Raw genomic sequence first — 25,928 nt, 5'->3', positions numbered from 1 at the left:
CAAATGTCCTTTATTTGATTGGATAAACGAAATGACGAGTTACACCTCCTACTATATATAACCTATTCAGCCATCAAGGTGATATTCATTCTTAAGAGATGAGATCATCGCTAAGAGGAGATTATTTTTTTAAACGTTCGAGAATAGATATTCCGGCAAAAAAAAAAAAATCTTTCTTAAGAATTGACGTTAAAATTTGGAATAACTTAATATCGTGAAGTGCTCCAGATGTCAAAATCCAACTTCAAAAATAATGTTCATATATCGTCCTCCAAAGACTACATGCATCATTCTGAGGCTTTTCATCGTGTTGAAAACAATAACTTTCGTTGAAAAACTTCCCGTTCCGTCCGTATTTGCTCCGTTCTAAACCGGTCAAACGGGGACACTATGTACAGTTTAATATAGTCTCACATTTTGCGCGTTCTCTTGACCAAATATGATAAAATAGCGTAATAGTGGAATAATAAATTTCATTAATTAAAACTCTGAACTGTTTATAAAACAGCTTTGCGCAAGACTTTTCCACTTAAGGTCACACCCGAGACTCGGTAAGCCAGTCAGTACACTACCAATGCGGGTAGCTCTGTTGACAAAGAGGGCTTAAATATCTGAATAGCGCTGGCAGTCGCTGATATGGCAGCTTCACTATTGGTTAATATTCATTTGATACTTTTCTGCTTAAATACTTTGATCAAAGTTGCTTTCCTTCGAACGAGCGACGACTTTTGCGGACGTGTTTTTGAGGCCCAAGTCGGTAAGTCTTCCTACTGAGCTGTGGTTGAAGGTTATCACATTTTAATGTTAAAAGAAATCTAAGAACGTTCATAAAATGTTTTGACCTATAAAAAACGATGTTTGGAATAGACTCTAAGCCTGAGTATATATTTTATATGGTCCAAGTCAAACGCTAATAAGCCGATTATTGGTAATTTAACGTATAGGGTGATAATAAATGAAGTTCGTCATTTTTTGGACATAACAAACGTAAGCTAAAATAAACGAAGTTGTAGGTGTGTTCGATTGCTACTGAATGATTACGTAGTGCGTTGAGGCCATATCCTAATATTGCTGAGTACAGTATGGTGTCCGTGGTCCGCGAGAAAAAAGGATAATCTTGAATATCTTACCTGAATCAAAGGTTAGGAACTGAAAGTTTCCATGAAGATAGCTTTTTCGTTTCTTGCGATTGTATTAAATTGGCAAGTTCCAAACTGAAATATTTCTCTTGTAATTTGAAAAAAGGTGAACATAATCGCGAGCCCTTCGTCCCCGAATTTGGTCCTTGGTCCGCGAATCATGTAAGCAGTCCAAAAAAAATACCTTTGAATCCCGATAATTTCTGTAGGAAGATGAAAATTTATTTATTCTGTTTTATCCTTGATATATCTCAGGTACAATCGTATTGGATGTCGTTGAGTATAGAATCTGCTTTTATTTTCAGTTGACCGTCTCCAATCAAAAGCTCCATTTCATTATACCATGACCGTGTAGGTATTCTAGACATACAAAAGAAAGTAACCCGTTTGTAAACATGTACAAACAAGATTCTGAAAATATTCAGTTAAAGCAAAGACCTTTTCCATTTATCGAAGGTTTTCTTTACCTGCGTTGCGAGATTTAAGTTCTCTGGGGTCGTAAGTGGTATAAGTCGCGGACCAAGGACCCCTATGCGAAAATTGTTGATATTTTTCAAGAGTCGATAAAACAAAAGATTAAAACTCTGCAGCAAATTTCTTCCCAACCGCAGAAATTAGCTTATCAGTGTAAATCCATTCTGCAAAAAGGCACGTGTTCTCGTTGCGTTTTATCTTTACACAAGCCCAGTAAACATGTAAGTTACGGAGCCGCACTACTGAGTAGAGACTTTCTAGAACGACAAAATTAACACACCTGTTAACAAACTTGAATTCCACACAAGCACCAATAGCAGGAAAGACGAAATTTCGTCATGTGAAAGAAGAATAATTAAGAAATCATTGGACAGACTTGTTTTTGGTGGTACTTTAGTTAATGAGGAAATATAACACCATTTTCGGAAAATTCGAGGACCAAGGACACCATACTGTAATATTTAATTATTCTTTGAAATCGAGGTGAATAGTGACAAAATATTTACCGAGGCGCGAAGCAGCGAGGCAAATATTCTGCCACTATCCACCGAGATTGAAAAGAATAATTGTTGTAGTATATACTCACGAAGTGATCTCAACAGCATTTGCAGAAGAAAACCATTCAAAGTCGATTTACTGAGGCTCGAAATAGTTCCTCCTTTTGTCAAACAAATAAACATATTCTGTCCTGAGATACTGTAGACATGAGAAATCAATTTTTTTCATTTCACTAAATATTTCCCAACAAGTTTTGCTACATTTGCAATTTTTTTGACTCTATGCAATTTGCAGTCATTTGTCGTCGCTTAACAGTTGTACCGTGTAGTTCATCGCGTTAATGAGATATTTGTAAATTTGCCTAAATTCCGCATGCAGTAACTATTCGGTGTTTGCTTCGTCATCGCGTCTATTCAATGTACTTAAGTGCTGTTGCCTAATTATATGTAATTCCCTTTGTTCATTTCCTCGCTTCATTCGGCATTCGTCTTTCGTATGAGAGGTATTGTATTTCCTTTTGTTAGTCAGTTGTTGTACCCGGAGTGGCCGTACAGATCTTGTAAGTAGTTTATTTTAGTCGTGGTTTTTTGGCGTTTCTGAAGCTTTCAGTATCTTGCTTGTAACTTTGTATTTCTAAGTCTTGTTTTCTGTGGTACATGATCGTTAAGTTGAGTACGAAGTTTCAAGCTGTCCAGCAGTTTAATTACTAACCGACGCAGTTACGGTAATCATATGGAGACACAATTTGGCTAGGGTATTAAGTACCCATCATAGATTTCTCTCATCACATTTTGGTACAAAATAACTTTACCATGGCAACGATAAGGCATTTCTTTGAGCCTTAAAATCAAGACATATGGTGTTTTTTGAAAAAGGGGACGGTGATTCTTCCCTTCAGCGTTACCAGATAATGTTAGAAATAATCTCTAAAATATTTAAAATTTAACAAAATATGTAGGTCAGTTTTTCAGAAAAGTAAGTTTTTTTTAAAATGTCTCTAATTTTTTTCACCTTCAGTATTTTTTTTAAATTTGAAAGACAAACTAATTAATCTAAGCTAACATGCAAAAAATGACAAAATTCAACGTCCGGAAGCAAAGATATAAACGAGTAGAGTTGCAAAATCAGGAAAAATGAAGGGGTTACAAGATCGGCATTGGTTTGTTGTAAAATGACCAGTCTTGTTTCCTTGCAGCCATGCGGAACTTTCTAAGACATATTTTTTTAATTCGTCGATTTCAGTAAAAAATTCGTTTTGCTGGACGACCAGCCCTACTAGAGAGAATTACTCCGAGTGAAGCAAATTGTTAGCGTGAAGATTGTTTTATTTTCAGCAATAATTATTTGGAAAAACGAAGTCGAACACTGGTTGGCAAAAGTATGAACTCTTCTCTTACCTTAGAAAAATTTCATGCCAAATTTTGTGGCCCTCTTTGTATTCTGTAGCACAGCATCATCTTGTATTCTCAATATTTCCGATTCAGAAATACTGGCGAGTTTACGCCGGCCATTTTGTTTTGCTTGGATCACGCATAGTAAGTGTGATCTTAGTGTTTCAAGCAATCTGTTTGGTTCGCTATCTCGGAGTGAATAATGTGTGATCAAACAAAACAAATGGGCCATTGCAAGTATAAGAGCGTTCCGACCTTGGCCTATTGGCGGAAGTAAGCTGTTCAGCCTATGGTCTTTATCGGATGCGATACTACGGAAACGTTTGTCACATAATGATTCAATATGATCCACCATTGGTGCCCGGGAGGTGGGGGGACTCCCATGTAAAAAGGGGAGGGATGCTCGTCGGAAATTTTAAATTAAACCCTTAAGGAGACCAATCTGGGCGTGGCCCAGGTTTTTGGAGCATCCCTCCCCTTATAATATGGGAGTCTCACACCCCCCCCCCAAATTAAATCAGAATCAATTTGAAATTAAATCAAATTCTGCCTTCCGGACCTTCTACCCGTGACAACTGAAATGATCAACCTTTCTTTGGAGACAGGAACTGTCGCGAATGTTCACAAGGAAGCGCTGTTGATCCCTTTATTCAGTGTTTATTGAAGAAGGTGGCATAGCACTTTCCTGTTTTAAATCTTACCTCACTAATAGAAAGCAGTTTTTGATGGTTCGGGAAGGAAAGTCCACTACTCGAGATCTTTTTTGTGGTGTACCTCAAGGCTCAGTCTTAGGATTTGTTTTGTATATACTGTACACGTAACCGTTTGGGGACATTTCACGGGGTGTGTTTTCACTTCTATGCAGACGACACGCAAATTTATCTTTCATTTGAGTCATCTTCGACGGTTGACAAACTTTCTGCTGTTTCCTGCATTAGGGATATAAATAAGTGGATGCTATCTAATAAGCTTAAGCTTAATAATAGTAAAATGGAGGTGCTAATCATTGGAGCGCGACACCGCCCTCACCCACAGCTTGATCTTTAATTTACTTGTTGTCGATGAGCATGTATTATCTACTTCATCCGCGAGAAATTTGGGAAACGTCTTTAATGACAACATGACACTTACGTCTCACGTCGCTGCTATTTGTAAATCTGCTTTTTTCATATTAGGAATATTGCTAGAAATAAGAGATATTTGTCGCAAGCGAATATTAAGACTACTCAGCACGTGTTTTTTACTTGTAAGTTGGACCACTGTAATTCGCTACTTGTTGGCCCCCTTGCTACCCAATTAAGAGGTTGCAGATGGTTCAGAATTGTGCTTCTCGGTTGGTTGTTGGTGGTCGTAAATACGACCCAGTTACGTCAGTGTTACGTCAGCTTCATTGGCTACCAATTGAGAAGCGTATAGTTTACAAGATATAATTGCTCCTCACTTATTAAAGCACTCAACACTTTAGCTCCCCTGTATATCTGTGATATGCTTGAGCGTTACATTCCTGCTCGCAGGTTTCGATCATCTGATAATTACCTTTTAAATGTCCCTGGGTACAGTCTCAAGAGTTATTGTGGTAGAGCTTTTTCCGTTGTAGCTCCTAAATTATGGAATAATTTCAGGAGCCCATGAGTAGGAGCCTCCATTTGCACTATATCCTTGAGTCAACCTTTGCGCGTATCTTTCTATTTTTAGAACCAACCCTTCATCAGGAGCCTCTGACCTTTACATTAATTTACATCAATTCGCACAATTTGCGTACATTGTTTTTGCTATTTTTGTGTTCGTTAGACAATGAATTTATTGTGATTGGCTATTTTAAACAGCGCGTGCAGTGCCGAACAACTCTTGGCGTTCTAAAAATAGAAATATACGGGCAAAGGTTGACTCATAGGGCTTGTATGGGGGAGGAAAGCTCCTACTGATGGGCTCTTGATAATTTGCCACTAGATTTTTAAGTTGAGCACTGACGTGAATGTGTTTAAATCTAAGCTTAAGACTTAATTGTTCAATACTAGTATAGTTATTATTGACAGGTTTTTTTTTCTTTGATGTAGTTTTTACTAGCATTTCTTTAGCGTTTATTGTTTTTAATTTTGATTTTTATTGTTGTAAAGCGCCTTTGGACATTGGTTGAAGACGCTATATAAATTTCTACTTATTATTATGGACATTTTTATATTAAGTTGTTCGATGAGTTACATCTTATAACTTTGCGGAGTATCACCGTAGGCTAATTTAATGTTAGAAGTGTCAGCTTTCTTATAGCCTTTTCTTTCGTGTAACGTTCTAACAATATATCAAGTTCTTTTTCCGTTGTCCTTTCGTACAATATATTTATAATTACGATATAATCGTTTTACAGTTTCCACAGTCTGTCATAGGATCCACTTTTGGCTCTTCTGCAGCAAATATCTGGTTTCTTTCTCTCCCGTGATTATTATTATTATTATTATTATTATTATTATTATAGATCGTGCCGGGCATAATGATTGAGATCGCCTTTTTCTCAATGCGAACGAGCTCGTTGATGAGATATTCCGGCAAGGCGTTAGAAAATACCTGCAATAGGCCATTTCCTAGTTCATGTTAGCCTCCTCTTCAAAGGGAGTCTAAGTGCGAAGATTTTATCATGAAAATTAATTTTCATTCATATGTAAAGTAGAACTAATTGCCATCACAAAAACTTCGCAGTTAGACTCGCTCTGAAGAGGAGGCAGACATGAACTCGGAAATGGCCTTTTACTTTACTTATCTTCGTAGATAAGTCGGGAAGAGCTAGGGACCTCTGCCAACCGCTTCGACTTCCTTCGACTTACTCATCCAACCGGAAATGAATGAGTGAGTCCAGTTTCGACTTGTCAAACCTGTTTGTTTTATTTTGGCACATGATCAATCGCTATACGCATCATCGGTCGTTCTCCAATGGCATTTAGACTAAGGACGCTCGAACTTGCCAAATTTTATCTCACGAGTCGTCTACACAAGCAATTTTTCCTATTTGACAACTTTTACTTGTCACGTAAAAGCTAACCAAACGCTCCAGCTTTTTAGCAAATACAGTCGTCACATAAAATTGGCCAAATTTCCTCGTCTACACTAGCAAATAAAAGTTGTCACTCAAAAATTGTCACATAAAAATTGCTCGTGTAAACGGGGCTTTAGCTTTCATGTTATAAATAAAAGTTGTCACATACGAAAAATTGCTCGTGTAGACGACTCGTCACATAAAAGGTAGCAAATTCGTGTCTCTTGGTTAGCGCCATTAGAGAACAAACATGCAACTTCGCCTTGCTTCAGCGTTATCTCTGCTGTCCAAAGGCATTGCTGACCCACTTAAATCGACTTGCCAACAATTATTTGTTGTGCTATCTACACGATCAAATATATCTGCCACATAAAATTGTCATAAAAATTGCTCGTGTAGACGGGGCTTAACTGTCTAAATTCCAATGAGTATTTCCTCTGTTTTTCGGTTACACAAACTAGTCTGCCAGAAACCTATAAATGTTTCGGTAAAAAATGAAAAAGGCACTTTAAAAAGTATGAGCTCTCTTGGTTTCCAAGGAAATGATTGGCATCTTTGGTTGTTATGTGTTTGTCAGTGTTGTTTTAAAGTATCCCGACAGTTTGTTGTTGCGGTGATTCACACCAAAATACATTTGAAGTTTTAAAGCGTTCTCAACAAAGAAATTCGAAGCGGTTGGCTGAAGTCCCTCCCTCTTTCCGACATATTTAGGAACATCAAAGGGCCTCTAATCGTAGGGTAAGGGATGACTTTTATATTGCTTATTTCGATTGGCTAGAATGAAGGGAACAATCATGCAAAGTTAAAAAAAAAATGCAATGTCAAGTATCAAGTTATATGGTAATAGCCTTAAAGTATCCCAAGCAATGAGGAAAATTACAAGGAAAAAAAAAAAGACGAGAACTTATAATAGACAGCATACTAAGTCTTTCCTTATTTCCTTAGATCACGCTTTGGTTGGTCATAACATAAGTTCAGATTTTGTTGGTGACGAGTTTGAATGCCAGGTGCAATGCATCGATACCAAGACGTGCGAGTCATTCAACGTCCATCCCGCTACTGGTAAATCAAACAAACGCGTCTGTGAATTGAGCAACATAACACGGCAAATGGAACCCAGTGATTTTAAAGCGATGAAAGGGTCCAACTACTATGGCTCAATTAAGGTCAGTTGAAATAATAACGGAAAGTTTATTCAATTACTTGAACGAAAGGGAAGGATCAAGGTATCCTGTCATAGGCGGATGTAATTGACTGAGAACTGATTTTGATGAGGGAGGAAAACCGGAGAACCCGGAGAAAAACCCGCGGGATCAGATTGAGATTGACTGAAACTCCACGTAGGCTAGGGTTGAACCCGGGTCGCAGAGTTAAGTGGCGGGATTGATAACAACTGAGCCACACAGGCTGCGGCTCGAGGGTGTAAATAAGGTGCGTTTTTTTTAGCATCAAAAATCAAACACACCATTCAAACTTTCAATTCGACAACTCAAACTTTCAATTCGACAATTTAAACATTCAGTTCGGCAGTTCAAGTATTCAGTTGGCGTCAAAAGTCACAGGCCATTGTTTTACCAATAGAGAAAGAATCCTAAACATTGATTAAAGCTAACGGCCTTTGTCCTAATTGAATTGAATTGCTTAATATTACCAAATTGAATTTTTGAATTGTTGAATGGAAGGTTGGAACAGCTAAATTGAATGTTTGAATTGCCGATTGCACCTTTGAATTTTTACTCAAAACGCGCAAATACTAACCGAGGTCCTTTCAAAAAACATAAGTTTTTGTATGCTTTCAGGTGAAATGCGTCGATATTTCTCATGAAAAGGGAACGAAGTATACGGATAGCACTCATTGCCATACTGGCTACAAAGGAAAGCGTTGCCAACGTGAGTCGCTTTTTAGGAGAAATTAACTAATGTGAGAACATAGTTGATTGGTAAAAATTCTCATGAAAGTCAAAAGCTTGAGCTGAGGTTGCTGTGACTGTTAAGATGATAACTGTTTAAACTGTTGGCTCAAGAAGTGACTCCATCCACCGCCGCGGCATGAAAACGTACGGATTACGGAGGTTTTGTTTAAGGATTCACTATAATTATAAGTGGTTTAGTTCGGATGACGAGCGGGTTATTAGCCGTCAAAACCTGTAAATTATTGGGTGGCAAAAGTGCTAAATGATTCCACGCATTTTCCATAAATTTGGAGCATCATGGCTCAGAGATTATCTTACGGTAAACAGTGTATATATCAGAGATAACTGCGGCTACTCCGCCATAATGCAATGCACTTTCAATGTTCAGTATTTTATTCTTCCCTCATTCTTGGTTCACTGATTAGAGCGGTTTTCAATCGAGTGTCGAAAGTAATTAGCGAATTGCTTTGGTTTTGCATTACTTCACTCAGTGACTGGGTCAGAATTCTCGCGCCTCTTTTTCAACCAATCAGAAGTGAAACCAAAACTAATCGTGGCTCGCGCGTGCACATTTTCCGGCGCTTTGTGTCGGCTACCTGTAATTACTTCGAGTTTTGATTGGTTTACAGTATTGCATCCGTCCTTTTTGATTGGCTAAAGTTATTACTTTGGTTTGGTTTTACTCTAATGAGGCAAAAAAGATGTAAGCAAAGGATCCCTGACAGAAGCTTACAAGGCCGTAGCCAGAAAAATATATATGACTGAGACAATGTTCATGGTTAAGTTTTCTTCGTAGGTATTTCAGGTGTTTATAATAAGTGCATTTTAAAGACAACACTGGAATCACGCATTATTTTAAAAAATTCACGAAAAAATGAATGAGGCAAGTGCCTCAGTTTGCCTCCGAGTACTGTCTACGGCCCAGGCTTATCACTAGTGCTAGCTGGGACAATGAAAGAGGTACACTTGGGTTCACTCGTGCAATCTGCTTGGGATGGGATGTCCGGAGGTTTGATAATCTCGCAATTATCATCATGTGCTTATACTGAAAAGCCGGTGACTTCACTTCAAAAATCGACGAATCATCGATGATCTAGAACTTTCCCGAATGATTCCTGCAGGAATACAAAATAAAAAATAAATTAGGGGAGATCTATCCATAATTTGTGGGCGTTTTTAATAAAACAATTATCCCACTCCTGCTTGTTGGCTAAGATTGTTATCTCATATCCAACGCACGCTCATGGAATAATAGACCTTATTCACGATAGCCGTCATGTTGGATTTGCTGTTATCATGCAGATTAGCTATGCACTCCTGAGGGGGCAAACCTGACACAAGTTCGAGAGGTTATAACGAACATCTTAGCCACACAGATGATTTGTTTCATGTTCATTGAATGTTTATCACCTAAGTAGTAAAATAGAATGCTGAAACAAGTTACTTCGATTTTTTTTAAATGAAAAATTAGCAGATAAAGAAGTAGAAAGTCAAAATGTCGGAGGCAATGAAAAGATAGAAAATTATTATGAAAGGTAATTAATTGTAAATTCTAAAATGTACTTTTAGCAGTGTTAATTCAATATTTCGACGAAACGATTTTCCGCAATTTGCCTTTATTCAAATGTTTGCCCCCCCCCCCCCCCGCATAACACATGGCTAATTTGCATGACAATTTGAAAACCAACCTGGCGGCTATCGTGAATAAGGGCTATTGTTAATTATTATGCAATACTGCGAAAAGAAATTGTATTGTACAGAGCGTTTTCACATGACGTCACGGCAGCCATGTTGGTGTTCTAAACTAATCCTCTGGGATTTGAACTCTATTTTTATCCAAATACTTTCTTTTGTTTCAGTAATCCACTATGTCTGCTGGTCACGCGAGTGAAAACGCTCCGTTGCCATCCAGCATGACTGCCTTGTCACGTGGGTGAAAACCACTGAATTTCTAAAATTATAAGAAAAAGCACCTTCTAAAGATCGGACGACAAAACGTTTATAAAAGGCAAAAAGAGCGTGCACTGTACGAGCGCGCTACCGGTGTATCGTTGTCGGCCGATGAGAACTTAGCTTGGTCTTGTAATGAGCATGAAGTAAAATTTCAAACCGCTGAAACATTAGGAGCATGCTTAAACTAATGGAAAAAGGAAGAGTATTTCATGCCTCAAACGTCCTCAGTAATAGTTAACTCCGCCTTTCGGGAGTCTTTAAGATTTAACTTTCGATTTGCCGGAAAGCGAATTATTTCCGTCACGCGCAAGCTGAAGCCACATATTGTAGTGGATCCACTCTCGCCAGATTGTTTTATTTCTTGTTTTTTACTGAATTTCTTTTGTTCTATCAAGTTTCCAATAAAGTAAGTTATATTCTACCACAAAATTAACTGGTAATGATGTTTTGTTCTATGACAAAGCGACACGAGGACTGTACTCTCATCTGCCTGCTCAATCCTGCAAAGACGTCCTGGATTCTGGAGATTCATTTGGAGACGGAAAGTACTGGATCGACCCTAAGAAGACTGGCAACCCATTGAAAGTGTACTGTGACATGACAACGAACGGAGGTAAGAGACAGTGTTTTCTACTGAGACAGAGATCGCAAATCTTCTTCTTCGTCTTCGTCTTCGTCTTCTTCTTCTTCTTCTTCGTCGTTGTCGTCGTCGTTGTCGTCGTCGTCGTCGTCGTCTTCCTCTTCTTCTTCTTCTTCTTCTTTTTGTTCTTTCACACACACCTCCTTCTTCTTCTATGTGGGGTCGGCATTTCTGGGCGGAGGCGTCCACTCACTTTGGATTCTCCACTCGTTACCTTGAAATCCTTTATCCTGATATCTTTCCTGATGTTCTCCATCCAACTCCGTTTTGGCCTTCCTCTTCCTGTCTCCTCTTCCACTCCAATTCCACACATCGCATCACACAACTCTCGTCTTTTCTCGTGACAAAGCTCAACAATGACAGTCTTTTCTCTTGAATCTTCTTCGATACCTCTGTAACCTTCAGTGTATCTCAACGGCTGATCAATTCATTCCGGATCGTATCCAGTTGAGTAACCCCAGACATCCGTCTAAGCATTTTCATAACCAGACAACTCAAAACAATAAAGAAGCAGCAAGGATAGCTTACCAAGAGATACTTTTGCGTGCTGGTCTCGTTGTTTACTTATTTTCCTGATAATTGATAAAGGTGTGGATATTTAACAAACTGACTTCAGTTATTTATGCGTTTATCCTCTTATTGATGATAACATTGTCAAAGTGGCTTTGGAAATCAAGAGCCGCACACACTGAGCAAACTTCTAAGGCTATGGTTTTTGTAGTCACTCTGATAAATACAGCCATAAGATTTTTCTCGTTTTATTTTTGACTTTTCTTATGCAAGGTCAAGTAAATTTCCTTCGATCAATCAAAACTATCCCAAATGTATCGCAACAAGGTGGTCACAAAAGGTCTATCAGGACTATTTAGAGGCGAGACTGCAATACACCACTTTTACCTTAATAAGCTGTAGGGAAGATTTCTTTGAACTGCGGAATATATTCGAAACGAGATGCCTCCGTGAAGCATACACTGGGTTGCCTTTGGTACGTGCTACAGAAAATCAGAAGGCACTGAATTGTGTGGTATTGAAATACAGCATTCCAGTCTCTGAAGAATAACAAATAAAAGAGAAGCGAGAAACATTGGCTTCTGCGCTGACATGTTGATAATTTTCAAGTTCCCTTGAGCACAACTTCTTTTCACCACAAGTGTGCCCTCTGAGCATCTGACATTTTTGTAATACTAAACTTCACTGAAGTTAAGCCCTTTCGGGCGGGGTTAGTGTTAGGATGGGAGACCAAAACAATAAACCCCTCATAAAAAACAGAAGCATCTGACCGAAAATACTATTAACGCTAACAAATGCGAACTCAGCAAGGTACAGATTTTGTTAGCTTGCTTTATGCAAAACAAATATTGATGAAAAAGCAAATAACTATCGATACACAGTTTTTAGAAAGAGCAGAAGGAAGTTTCCGGGACGGTCAGGTATTACCTGGTGATAAATAACGTCGTACGCGTCTTGGAGAGTCAGGTAATTCCATCATTTTGGAAATAGCAGCTACTTTATTATTCATCTGCGTCACAAGATTTCACTGATTTTGGGGCTCATTTTGTTGAAACTCAAGCACGCTTCCAACAGGCCTGTGAACCCTTCCTGCTTACAGAGCAATACTAAAAAACTTCTCCCATATCACATTTCAACCTTACGCTCGAAAATTCAATACACAACATGATATTATAATTCACAAAGGCAGAAAATACCACAGAATCCTTTTCCAGCGAAAAATTTATTGAAACAAACAACGTATTTGCTCTTAGAGGCGAAAACCTCTTCCTATTTCATTGCGTGCGTGAAGACAAGAAACTCAATCGTGTCAAATTACCATGTACTTCAGGTAAATACAGTTCACTTTGATTTCGTCTCGACGGGCGATAGATTGTTGTCGAAGTCCAGTACTCGTCGCTTTTGAGATTCCTGCCTAGTTTATCCAACTGACTTTCCATTATTGAGCTCCATAAGGGTATATTTTGTTTAAGGATCCACTAAAACGCCATTCGCGTTACATGACTTTCGACGCCATTGCAGGCTAAGCTAATGATTCTACTGTGTCCACCAGAGAAATCTGCGCAGTTCCACTACCCTCTCGATCCTAAGAAAATACGCGCAGAAGGCTCTATGCACAAAGACACCACTTACCAGGGAAGTGAAAGGCAAGACTTTTACCGACACGGAAAAAAAAAAAAACAAAACAAAAAAAAAAAAGAAAAAATATATAACAAACAAACTAAACGCAGACCTCGACTGGGTTTGCCATAGGCAACCCGGTAAAAAAAAATATTTCGTTCACCTCGTACGTCGAGCGACTGATCGTATCGTCTCCGATGAAAAGAAAGCTGAACGCATAGGCAGCACAACGTGTCAGTGATTATAATTCAGATGTTTATATGTGGCTACCTGTCGCAAGAAATTACATCCCAAAATTACATCTTCCCTGAATGAAAGTTGGGAAGGTTATGAAATCGATGTGCAACTCATATTTAGCAGTTTGAACGAAATTAGAACCCAGGACCACGAGGTTTCTCTACCAACCTTTGGGAGAGGGCAAGTACAAAACACACAACATATCCTCTACCTCTGAAATGGAGATTATCCACAATTCGTAATTTTGCCTGGATTGACTGTTACCGTCAATTTAGATTACTCTGTCCTGGAAAAGTTGCATCCCTGCACGGGATTTGAACCCAGAGCGCCAAATCTGAAGGAACTGTTTTTATCCACTTAACAACTAAAGATCAACTGTCTGACAATTGCACCGATCATTTATCAAATCTAATTAGTATACATAAAATCATTGCTGACCGGTGGTTAAGTCTAGTACTTGATTTTTAAATAGTTATCTTTCTCTTAAGGATTGGTAACCGACATTTTCTCCTTTTTAAACTTGTTTCTTAGCCGGAGATAATACACGTTTACAGCAGCATTCGGAAGAAAAAATATATTGACATATTTTAAAAAAAAATTTCTGGCAGTTAGCGATGCGGTAGTCTAGTGGTTAAGTGAAAGGGTTAATAATCGAACATTCCCAGGTTCGAGTCCAGCGAGTTTAGGCATTGGGGTTCGGATTTTAAAAATAGATATTCATTTCCCATAATCCATATCAAGCGCTAAATAAAGTGTCCTAAATTGACAATAATAGTCAATTTAGAGAAACGTAGGAATAGACCATATTCGTATTCCTGGTATTGGACTGGAACTAGCTTGCAATGGAGGCTAATGCGGGGGAATATATTAGAAAGTATTTGCATTTGAAAAGATTCCCCCGCATTATCCTCCATTGCAAGCTAGTTCCAGTCCAATACCGAGAATTCGAATATGGTCTATTGCGTCCTAAATTGACGATGATAGTGATAGTGAATTTAGAGAAACTAAGGAATTGTCGATAATAGTCATTTCAGAGGTAGAGGATGGGTTGAAACACAGGTCACAACTCACACGCAATTGTTTTACAAATACCGAAAGAATCCTAAACATTCAAGAGTTTTTAGGCCAATTGTTAGCATTGGTAAACGGTTAGGGTTGTTTCTGTATTGGTAAAACAGAGACCTGTGACTTGTGACCTGTGTTTTGTACTTGCCCTCTCCCAAAGGTTGGTAGAGCAACCGCGTGGTCCTGGGTTCTAATCTCGTTCTAACTGCTAAATATGATTTGCACATCGATGCTCAAAAACCTGTGATAACCTTCCCAACTTTCATTCAGGGAAGATGTTATTTTGGGTCTAAGGAAATTTCTCGCGACCGGTAGCCACACACAAACCTCTGAATTAAAATCACCGACACGTTGTGCTGCCTCTGCGTCCAGTTTTCTTTTTATCGGGGAGGATACGATGAGTCGAGGGAGAAATGGAAATCGATCACAACTGAGTCTGTATCGGAGATTTTACAATGGGAGGTTTATGTTCTCAATCAATGGGAACTTCACAGGTTGGAAACAACTGTTCCGTGAAAAGTTGGAATATATTTCCAAGGATTTTACTCATCCCGTCGTTTTGTGTGAGTGCTTACGTTTGACTGGCCGGGTCTCCAATTATTGCGAAAAATCATCTGACGAATTTTGATCAGCAGACCAACAAATTCTCAAAGCATTTTGTAGAATCCTGTCCAAAACGTTTGCCATTTTTTGGATAAATTTAGGAGAAAAACAAGGATCCAAACTCCACTTTAACCTACCTCTACGCTAACCTTTTGATGTGATTCTCGTTTTAGGGGGATGGCTGCTTATCTCAAACATTGTGATGAAGAGCTCAACTCCCCCACCCGCGCTTCCGGTAAAGACTTCCTACCGCGGAATAGCAAGCGATGAGATGGTCCTTTCGAAGACCGCTTCGAAGGAGTTGTTCGCACACTTGCCTTTCAGACAAATAAGATCCTATTGCAGTAAAAAAGGGGGGCGCATATTTCACGTGGGTACAGTTACTAACAGCTCCGGCGAATCTGTAGTGCGCTACTTTACTGGCCAGACGGATGTAAGGCCTTCTTCGTGTGGATCGTTCGTGCGAATGGAAAATGACAACTCGATGTTAGCGACCGCCTGCCAATCGTGGTATGAGGGAAAATGGGGACATCCCGGCGATGACGAAACCAGATTGTATAAACATGTTGCTTATCAACCCGGCACATCTCATTGGTTACTTGCGCCGAACGACGACAGATGGGAATGTGACGACCACTACATTGGAGTATCTGCCGGAGATTTTTGGAAAATATTTGTTCGCTAGCTCTATTTTAGCAAATAGAGTACTGCATCGTCAGTAGCTTAAGAAATCCGTATCCGTATCGTAAGCAATGTAAGTACTGTAGTCGTCAAAAGGCTATCGTTTTTTTTTCTGTGAGTGAGAGCAGCGGCGGATCCAGAAATCTTTTTAAGAGGGGGTGCACGACTGAGGAATGGGGTAGCTGACTCGTTAGGTTTTTTTTTAGAATACCAGTTGTATTAGAAAGCCACAAGTCATTTCTGGGGAGAGTGCGCACCCTCTCCACCCTCCCCCTAGACCCACCCCTGGTAAGGAGTATTGTAGTAATTTTTTTTTTTTTAACAACTTTATTGACCATTACACATGTTACATACCAAAAATAAATAACCGAAAAGAAATGAAATATATATGCAAAGTGATACAAAGTGATAAGGTCAAAAGGTAAGGTTAGAACGGGACGCGAGGACCCCTGCGAGGCACTGCCCATGATATAATTAAAACACGATTAAATTTAAAGGACACTAAAACTAGGGATGACAGGGGCAGGATCGTACAATTGACCAGGTACAGGGATAGTAAATGTCAAAGTGATTGTGCAGAAGGTGAAACATGTGCTCAGTAACAAAGTTGCAAAAGGAAGCAGTAGTTGAAAAACTGGTGGGGGGTGAAAATTTTTGTGGAAATAGGAGGCACAGCCTTGGCCTAATTTTATTCGTGAAATTAAAAGAAATAAAATACCGGGCCCAGGTGAATTCATCTGATTAAGGTATGTATTGTAGTACAAACAAAGCTTAAAAGGTATTCCTTGAATTTGACGGCTTAATTAAGCGATGGGTGAGAATACTATTTTATATAGTATTTCACAATACCATTTTAACATTTTCAAAACCGTAAGTTACAATCAGGTGAAACGTATGGGGCATAATTCCTTCTGCATTAGACTGTATTTGGCGTTCTCACGTATTCCTCTTCATGGACTGATTAGAATAGGTGGTTTTCACGTGATGTCATCGCCGCCACGTTGGTGGATGGAAAAAAAAGATCTCTCATTAGCTGCTTTAGTTCGTCCACCAGTAATTGCGTTCGAGGTACGAGAACGCAACTCCTAATTTGTGTTGTAAGGGAAGTTTTTTCGAGATTGCATTTTCGTCGACACGCTTTTGCCTCGCTTTGAGGTGCTTGGTTACGTTTTGCCTCACTTTGACGAACTATCGCACGTGGTGATTTGTGCGTCGTCGGCGTTCATTATTCTAGCGTTTGGTGAGGTGTGATAATCTTCCATCGTTCATCGTTGAAAAGAGCTGAAAGATTGCTGAAGGTCTGTCAACTGAAGTCGGTAAAATTTTACTTTGGATTAAGCATGGTTCGTCACTGTCCTTGCAAAATGCGTGCGACTCCTCGCGCTTGCATCAAACCGGTTTGTTTTGCTCGGCGGCCGTTGTGCCACCAAGTGAATCTACCGAGTTATGTAGCTCGGCGGCCGTTCTGCAACAAAGTAAATCTACCGAGTTGTGTAGCTTGGCGGCCGTTGTGCCACAAAGTAAATCTACCGAGTTGTGTAGCTCGGCGGTCGTTCTGCCACAAAGTAAATCTACCGAGTTGTGTAGCTCCTGTAGCTCGGTGGCCGTTGTGCCTCAAAGTAAATCAACCGAGTTGTGAAGCTTGGCGGTCGTTGTGCCACAAAGTAAATCTACCGAGATATGACGCTCGTCGGCGCCATTTCATCATGACTTGTGATATTTACGGCATTGAAATCAACAAACTGAATTTATTTTGTCCAAGCGTTCAGCACAGAAAAGTAATCTTAGGTCTTCAATACCACAAGCTGAAAAGACTTGCAAGTAATAGTTTCATTTTAGAGTAATTTTCAGTAGTTTTCTACTTGTAGAATTCCAAATAAATAGTTAATGATTACGTCTAACAAGTTGTCACGTTCATAGATGCAGTACAGTGGAATTAGATCGTTATATCGAGTTATCGTTTTAACGAGACTCCCGATATAACGATATTGCCTTAAAATAAACGAAAATATCTTATTTCGGGGTAAAATTAACATGTGCTTTTTTACTACTGTACATATTGTTTAATTAAACTTGTAATGAGTATCAAATGACTCACAATTTGCAAAGCATTAGACGTTATCAAGGTTACACAACAAAGTCTGTGGTATGAATCGTAAAAGGGAAACAAAACAAAACAAAACTTAAACATTTGAAGTTGTATCTGTGTACTGATGCTGTAATATCGTTATATCGGGGAAGATTTTACGCTCGGTACGCTAAGAACTCAGCGTTATATCGGGAATATCGTTATATTGAAGATCGTTATATCGGGGTTCTGTCCCATACATTTTACTGTAACTTTTGCCGGGACATAGCATGTTTATCATTTTACCGGGGATATCGTTATATCGAGGATCGTTGTATCGGGGTTCCACTGTAATAACATTTCCCTATCACACGAAACATCCACCCTCCCCCCTCAGTTGCTACCTGTACCAAAGCTGTACCGTCCCACAAACATCGAACGCACTCGCCTAAGCTTCGATTACCCCTAGTTGTAAAGTTGCTGCATTGTTATCTGTGTCTCCACGGATTGATTGCAAAACCATCTATAGACATTTTTTAACATTGTTTTTTAGTTAGCATAACAACAGAATTTTGGAACGCCTTTGAAGTACTTTTGGTTTTTTTCATTTAATTGCTTTGTAATGTTATAGTTGTATATTTATTGTTCCCGAAAAGCCCCACCTGGGAAGTGACAATAAAGAGTGTATGTACTATTCTCCTCCATATGGCTAGAGGTTGTTTATCTTGCTCACAAGATAATAACCGCTTTTCATTGTTAAATAAAGATATTCAATGTGTTCTAACTTATATGTCGGTAGAGTCTGTGAGTACATTTCCTCCGCAACACGCGCGTAAAGAGCGTTTTCACTCACGTGACCAGCAGCCATATTGGATTACTGAAACAAAAGAAAGTATTTGCATCAAAATAGAGAATTAGTTTGGTACACCATCATGGCCGCCATTTCTTTCTTTTGGAACAGCAACATAGCAGCCGTGACGTCATGTGAAAACACTCTATTCAAGACGAGATCCAAGAGCATACGCTGAAAAATAAAGGAGATTGGGTGATGGGGGTGGAGGAGGAAATTTTAAAGGTCATTCCCTTGGGCGTTTCTCGTATGGTGCGCGCGTTGGGTTCGCACTCAAAAATAAATTTCAGATACTACTGCACAAGCTGCAAAACAGAGCATTAGAACCGGAGAGCAAGGCCAACAGAAGTTTCTTTTTAAAATGAATGTTTGCTTGTAGTAACCATTCTTCGATATTTATATTTCGTGTTAGGAAATGCCAGCGAGGTAACCTGCAACTGTTTGGGTAATATGTAACTTTAGTGGAGAGTGCAAGACTGTCTGCGATATGTCACTGTTGTCCTCAAAAGCCGACTTCTTGTCATCTTCATTATCATCATCACCAATCTCTCTTAAGGGGTATTTACATGAGACCGGAACGAACTCAAACCGGTATGAACTTGTACCGGTATGGAATTTTTGCAGCCGTTAACATGAAACCGCGACAAAATGCTTGGTGCCTGGTTTCGGGATGAAATGACATGTTTTGTCTATAAGATATATGGGCTGACCGGTACGAGAATTTATCATCTCGGTCCACCAACCGAGACGAGGTCAGGCCGGTCTCTGTTGTCAGGCCGGCCTCATGTAAACGCGGGAAAAGAAATCACGGTATGGAGGCCGATACGAACTCGTGGTGGTCTGAGTTCGTCCCGGTCTCATGTAAATCGGCGTTGCTAAAACGAGGGTGAGGGTAAGACCAAGGGTCACAGTAAGGGTAAGGATACGAATACAGAAAGTATCCTAAAAATGCATAATAGCTAACCTTAAACATTTGTTCAGGCCTAATTAGGCCTAAGGTTAGCGTTCATGCATGTTTAGGATACTTTCTATATTCGTATCCTTACCCTTACTGTGACCCTTGGTCTTACCCTTACCCTTGTTTTAGCAACGCCACATGTAAATACGGAGTTTAAGATCTACGACATGACGGTAACGATAACGTCATTTGAAATTGCAAGTTTAGGTTTATTAATCTTTTTCGTCATTATGTCGGTTTGTCTAACTTCTAAAAACCAACGCAACTTTCCAGGAACTAGGAGGTGCGCTGTTGAAGCTAGGACAGAAAATTCAAATTCGCTGCCTTGTGTTCACGTTCTTTGTAAGACTTTAGAATTGGTCATTTCACGTCGCAGAGTTGCTGAAAACGTGAAAGAAATATACAAAAATAAAAAAAATGCACGTACAGAGCGTGCAAAGCCAATGTGCTCATTAGTTGTTTAAAATTGGTGACGTTCTCTTTGCCGTCGCGTCGTATATCTTAAACTTTCTAATACTCCCTTAGCTGACCACAAGTGCCGCTACTCATTGGGAAGGCTGTAATCCAAACCATATCACGGGAAATGAAGAGCAGGTCTAGTCAATTGTTGGTTTTTCATGAGAAAAACAAAACAACAACAACAACAACAACAAAACAAAACAAACAAGCAAACAAACAAAAAAAAAGCACGCAAAGTACCCGGAGAAAAACCTCCGAAATAGAAGAGAGAGCCATTAATCTCCGTCCTCATGTGGCGGCGAGTCCGGGAATCAAACCCGAGCCAAATCGGAAGGAGGAGAATGATCTTACGTTCTAATTCGCTACGCTCAGCCGAACGTAAATTATTTTCCCCTTTAAAAAACATAATTAAATACAACAACTTGATGGTTGGATGTAGGCAGTCCAACCAAAGGACCGAGAACTTCACAAAGTAAAAAATAAACAGTGGTCTTACCGTGAAAAAGCTGGAAATCACTTCTAGAAGATTTAAATTTTATTCGAAGTGTTACCGCTGTTACTCTTCGCTTCTTTTCGCTTTTTCTCAGCGGCTGCTTTGACTTTGCGAATCTTCTTCTCATCTTCAGCGTCTGAGGCGAGATCATCACTCTCGTAGTACTCTTGGACAACAGGCCAACCATCTCTGTTCTTGTCAGCAATTCTGATCAACTCTCCACGCTTTGTAATGATCAACTTTCCTTCTGCAACTAACTTGTGAATGTCAGCCGGACTACTAGTACTGTGTTCGTTTCCTGTTAATATATTGTCCAACTGCAGATTCACCTCGAACTGCTTTTGTTTGCCTTTATACTTAATGTCCGCGGCTTCTTTATCAGACTTAGCACTCCGTTGAAACTGTTTCCCTTTCTCTTCCAACTGTGAGGTCATGTAATCTTTGAAAAGCGAGGAAACTTCATCGACCAACTGTGACCTCGAAGAAGAGTTCTGAGATGCAACGTCGGCTTGTGCGAAAGAAGGCGCCGAAGCACATGGGCATTTTGTCTGAGCATGCGCAAAGGTAATCGAATTATTCGAGTTATTTTGAACGCGCTGCCCGCGGGTTTTTAAACGGGCGATCTACACTTTTAAAAATATTTTGTCAAGAGAGATGAAAGATTGTAACAAAATTACACACTTTTCTATCACTATGGATATTCTTCGAGTTTGTTGGGAGTTCGGATAAGAATATTTTAATGATCAAATCCCGAACAAAACGAGATAAAGGCCCAAAGAAGTGGAGTTTGGCATTTGATTTACCGAAGTTCAAGATGTTCACACGAGAAGACAAATGATGCAGGTTAGTTTGAAGATGTTAAAGCTTTATGGTTATGAATCACAGGGCTGCATATTGACACAATCCTCAGATAAACCAACCTTTATGAGATGGAAATTTTGAATTTGAGCTGATTTTGCTTCAACTTTGAAGTAAGTTTTCATCATAATTCCGCCGGCCCCCAAGCTTTAAATTACTTCAAATAACTTTGTCTTTTCTTCCTCTTTGCAGCTGTTTGGGACTCCAGGCTTTAAAAAATGCGCTGTTTGTAGGATTACAATGTTATTACGACAGCTTTTGGCAAATTTTTATTTGGGAAGTTTTGATTGATTTTCCAAGTCGTGGATCACAAAAGTCTTCTGTCTTGCTGCTCTCCAAGTCTGTTGTGCAGAGCATATAGTTATCCATTTTTAACAAGGTTGTAGTGTCATTTCAATACACGATGACTTTTGCAATTTTTTTTCCTGTGCTTCAGTAGGTATTTTTGTAATTGCTTTTTTCGTCTCCTAAAGCTAACTTAAGTCAAAAGTTCGCTTAAACTACCCTTTTTCGCCGGCCCCCAAGTCCGAGAACACTTTTAGTGCATTGTTTGTTTATTTGTCCTCCGCTTCATCTGGTTTATTTATTCCGAAAAAATGCGTGCTCTTTTTTGTAACAAGGCAAACTACTACCGTTTACTGTCGAAGCTTTCACATTTGGAGCTTGTCCATGTAGTTTTCGAACCGGATGGCGTAAGCTCTGTTATCGTGTTTATTTCATTAGCATGCTGCTACCTAGCAGACTAGCATTAGATTAGAAGCTCGTCGGTTTTTTTTTCTACGTGCAGCAATTGAATTTACCCCAGCAAATGTTCTTAGACGAGTGATTTAAAAAATAAGTGAGAATGCTCATTCAAAAAGATTTGGTTGTAATTCTGCTAAATCTGGAGACGAGCTCTGTAGGGCAGAACAGACATTTTGCTTTTAGTGTGTATCCCTTAGCCTGTAGAGAAATGCCAAGCACGATTTCTTTAGATGTATGTGTTAGTTATACATTTGTATAAAAAAATGTTAGGAAACACGTTTTACTTGCCAAAATCCCGTTGTACCGTCTAGAATAAGTGAAACATGCACTTGATTATCTGCAAGACCTGTCACTACATTTTGATAATCTTCTCAACAATCATTATTCACAAATAATATGTTACACATCAGATTTGTCATGTACTGGCTCTTCCAACAATCCATATACTGTAGTATAAAAATCAATAAATGTTCACCACAATTCACGGGTAAAGGAAGATACAAAAATAAAAAAATTATGATGAAAACTAGATGAACAATAATACTTTCAAATTTGCCATGAGAGTAAGCAAGGGAGTTCATCTACATATTACCTTGAATGTTATTTGTACCCAAAAGATGTTGAATAAATACTGGGTACAGTGTAGCAAATCTTTATGAGCATTTGCAGTGTATGTAAAAACCAAGATAGTGTGAGGAAGAGGGAGAGAATGGTTTAATTAAGTTGAAAGAAATGAAACCCTATATTATTGATGTTTACTTCAGACCTAAAATGGCCATGTTTGATCCTTTCAGTTGTGCCCCCCACTCATGCATAACCATTCCTGCAAGATATCTGATGAAGTTACTGATGTTTCCAGAAGAGCTGGTTGCAATAAGGCCACCTTGTAGCCCATGCTTGTGGCTTTCAAAGAGGCTAATGATTGTATGCATTAGAAGCTTGTTTGTTAGTGCTTTGTAGTGACATCTGTTCAGACATGTATTCTGAGCCATGATCAGAAGTACTCTGCAAATTATCATTTAGTTTTAAGGTTAGGCTGTTAATTGAAAGGACAAGGGGAATGTAGTTATCTAGAAGAATGAAAAGAGTTCCATATTGCATGTCCCTAATTTGAAGAATTTACTCATCACAGTTTCTCGAAAAGTGTCCAGCATCCATAAACAAGTTCTAGTATAAACATAATTCTCCATGTCTTAGGTTTATCAGTAAGCTTGCTTTGGAAAAAGTGTTTCATGTACAGAATTAAAAGTTAGGATCAAAAGAACTGACAGCGTATTCTCTGCTGTTTAGAGAGATGGGCAGTGGCTCAACAATTGGAGCAATGGACAGCTGAAGTGATGACCGAGAGGTCAAGTTTTGTGGAAAGGTGTTACCTTGAGAACCAGTTGTGAATGAAGATAAACGGCCAGATTTGTTATGTGAAACAGCCGTATTTGAAGCTGTTGAAGTTCTGGATTATTATTGTAATCTTAAACACTCATACATAATTAATTTGTTTGCAGTAAAATAAACAGATGGGCTGAGTTCATCAGGCTCATACCAATGGGATTCTTGGTTGCTTATAAATTCAATGTACAGTTAAGATTTCACTAGTTGGAGTCACATCCTACATAATAAAATGTTGCATGTCATAGTCTCAGTAAGGTGACCAGCAAGTTGATATGAAGAAAAACACTCGTGATCATTAAGTTTTTGATATCCATTTATTGTGAATACAGTTGTTGACCATTCCTCATATCTTATACTTCCGAAGGACTAACAAATTAAATTATATTTTAGTTCTATACTTGTAAAAGTTTAAAAAGCTTGGGGCTTGATATTAAAAAAGGAATACTCTTTGGTGTATCACTCTTAACATCGCTTTGTTCCCTGGGCCCGGCCTAGTCAGAACTTACTAATTTCCTGTTGTCATTTTGTAATCAATTTTCAACTTGAATAGTCTGATTCTTTGGAAATGAACACAGAGAAGGATCACTCCTACAGATTGAGACAGTTGTGCAAGGTTCAAGAGGGCAGCTTGTTCAATTACAACATGGGAATCATAGACCTTGCTATGCCCTTAGACAGTGGTTATTTATTTCAGGTCCTCAGATTTAGTTCCCTAGGGATTTGGGATGTGCTTAAACTCAAACAAACTTGAAACCAAAAAAGGCAAGCTACCGTAAACTTTGGGTGTGAAAATTTATTTTCATAATGTAGCTGAAGTTCTCGATATTTTAACACATTTCAAACAAGAATGCCCAACCGAGCAAAAGAGAGAACAGTGAGAGGTAAACACGTAGGTTGGAATCAAAACTAACGCGGTAAAATGTCTGTCTAGTCTGCTTATGTGTGTTTGAAGAGCCCTTCGAATTATGCAACTTTCGCAAGATTACTGACTACGTGAGAGTTCCACACCAAAACAACTTGGTTTCCCCTTATTATTCGAAAGTACTTCGTTGAGAAATTATAATCTTAACTACCACTAATGGCATACGTCATCATGACGACATAATACTAATGTAAAACCATTTTTTCGTTGGTTGTGAACCTGAGCGAGTCACTGGGATTCGAACCACACAACTTTCATGGATGTAACACTCCTTACATCCAACGGAATAAAAGGTTTGATAACAGTGAAACGATCGCGACCGACGAAACATTCGAATCCCATCGGTAACTCCGGAAACCGGGACGGATAACACATGGATGGCAGACGAAGCCAAAAGCATACGGCGTACAGCCAAAGCGAGATTCACAAGGAAAAGAAATGAACTCCTTAAATCAATAGACGCGAATCAAGGACGCGAAATGGTTGAAGGTAATTACCTAAAGCTTACCGAGGCATGGGACATAGTGGAAGGTAAGCATGATTTGTACACGATGTTCTTAAGCGATGAAGAACAAGAAGCCGCGGAAACATGGATTTTAGAATTACAGGAACTGTTCGCAGAAGCAAAGGCATACAAGATCAAGTATATACAGAACGTAATTAGAGAAGAAAACAGTGCGCGCGAGGACACTATACGTCAAGAATCAACAAGGAAAGCGCGCGCGGAAATTGAACGAATGACAGAAAAGGCTCTATTGAAGCGTGACACCGCGCAAGCAGTATTTGAAACATTGCATAGCAACACTACGCACGGTATTCAGTCCGACACGATTGCTATACCCTCATTAAAAGGCTACTAACCCAGTTGGAAGACGCATTTACAAATTGCAAACAAACGAACGAGATGTTTATAGATCTTACAGAACACGACAAGGCCGCAACCGCCATAAAATGGGCCGCCAAAATACAGTGCCGATTCAACGAAATCATTGAACGAGTCTCGGCGTACATCGGTGAGAAAGAGCCGAAACCAGTAGCACAAGAAACTCATGCACCCTTCAATCTTCAACTAGAAAAAATAAGAATGCCGCGATTTGAAGGCGAAAGTCGCACCTATCCGCAATTCAAAAGAGACTTTCAAAGACAAGTCATGCCTCATCTTCGGAGCGATGACATCTCATACGTACTACGATCATGCCTAGGCAATGAACCAGCGAACACCGTGAAAAGCATCGACGACGACACCACAGAAATGTGGAAAAGATTAGACGAGAAATACGGAGACCCTTCAAAAGTGGCAGACGTCATTATCGACGGAATACGTAGAACCAGAATGATCAGAGATGGAGAAGAAAAGAGATTCACTGAATTTGTTGAAATCATAGAAGACGCTTACAGAGACCTCAGATGATTGGGTTTGGAAGCAGAAATAACA

The 25,928-nt window shown here is 39.3% G+C and overlaps 1 protein-coding gene across 1 annotated transcript; it reads left to right on the top strand.

Annotated features, from left to right (window-relative positions):
- The first annotated feature begins 555 nt into the window (after positions 1–555).
- On the top strand, positions 556–18,563 carry LOC138050629 (uncharacterized). The gene is made up of 5 exons (XM_068896941.1): positions 556–757; positions 7,476–7,696; positions 8,330–8,420; positions 10,860–11,009; positions 15,245–18,563. Exons 1-5 carry the CDS (start codon positions 637–639, stop codon positions 15,754–15,756), a joined length of 1,095 nt encoding a protein of 364 aa, XP_068753042.1. The 5' UTR covers positions 556–636; the 3' UTR covers positions 15,757–18,563.
- Positions 18,564–25,928: the final 7,365 nt, after the last annotated feature.

This window comes from Montipora capricornis, chromosome 1, assembly GCF_036669925.1.
Source record: "Montipora capricornis isolate CH-2021 chromosome 1, ASM3666992v2, whole genome shotgun sequence".
Classification (NCBI taxonomy): domain Eukaryota; kingdom Metazoa; phylum Cnidaria; class Anthozoa; order Scleractinia; family Acroporidae; genus Montipora; species Montipora capricornis.
This window is presented reverse-complemented; position numbering and strand designations above follow the sequence as displayed.

Bases quoted from the DNA above. Each gene is read 5' to 3' on its own strand.
- LOC138050629 (XM_068896941.1), top strand. From the start codon at position 637: ATGGCAGCTTCACTATTGGTTAATATTCATTTGATACTTTTCTGCTTA. The intron at 7,697-8,329 runs GTCAGTTGAAAT...GTATGCTTTCAG, and splicing joins ACTACTATGGCTCAATTAAG to GTGAAATGCGTCGATATTTC. The intron at 8,421-10,859 runs GTGAGTCGCTTT...TCTATGACAAAG, and splicing joins CAAAGGAAAGCGTTGCCAAC to CGACACGAGGACTGTACTCT.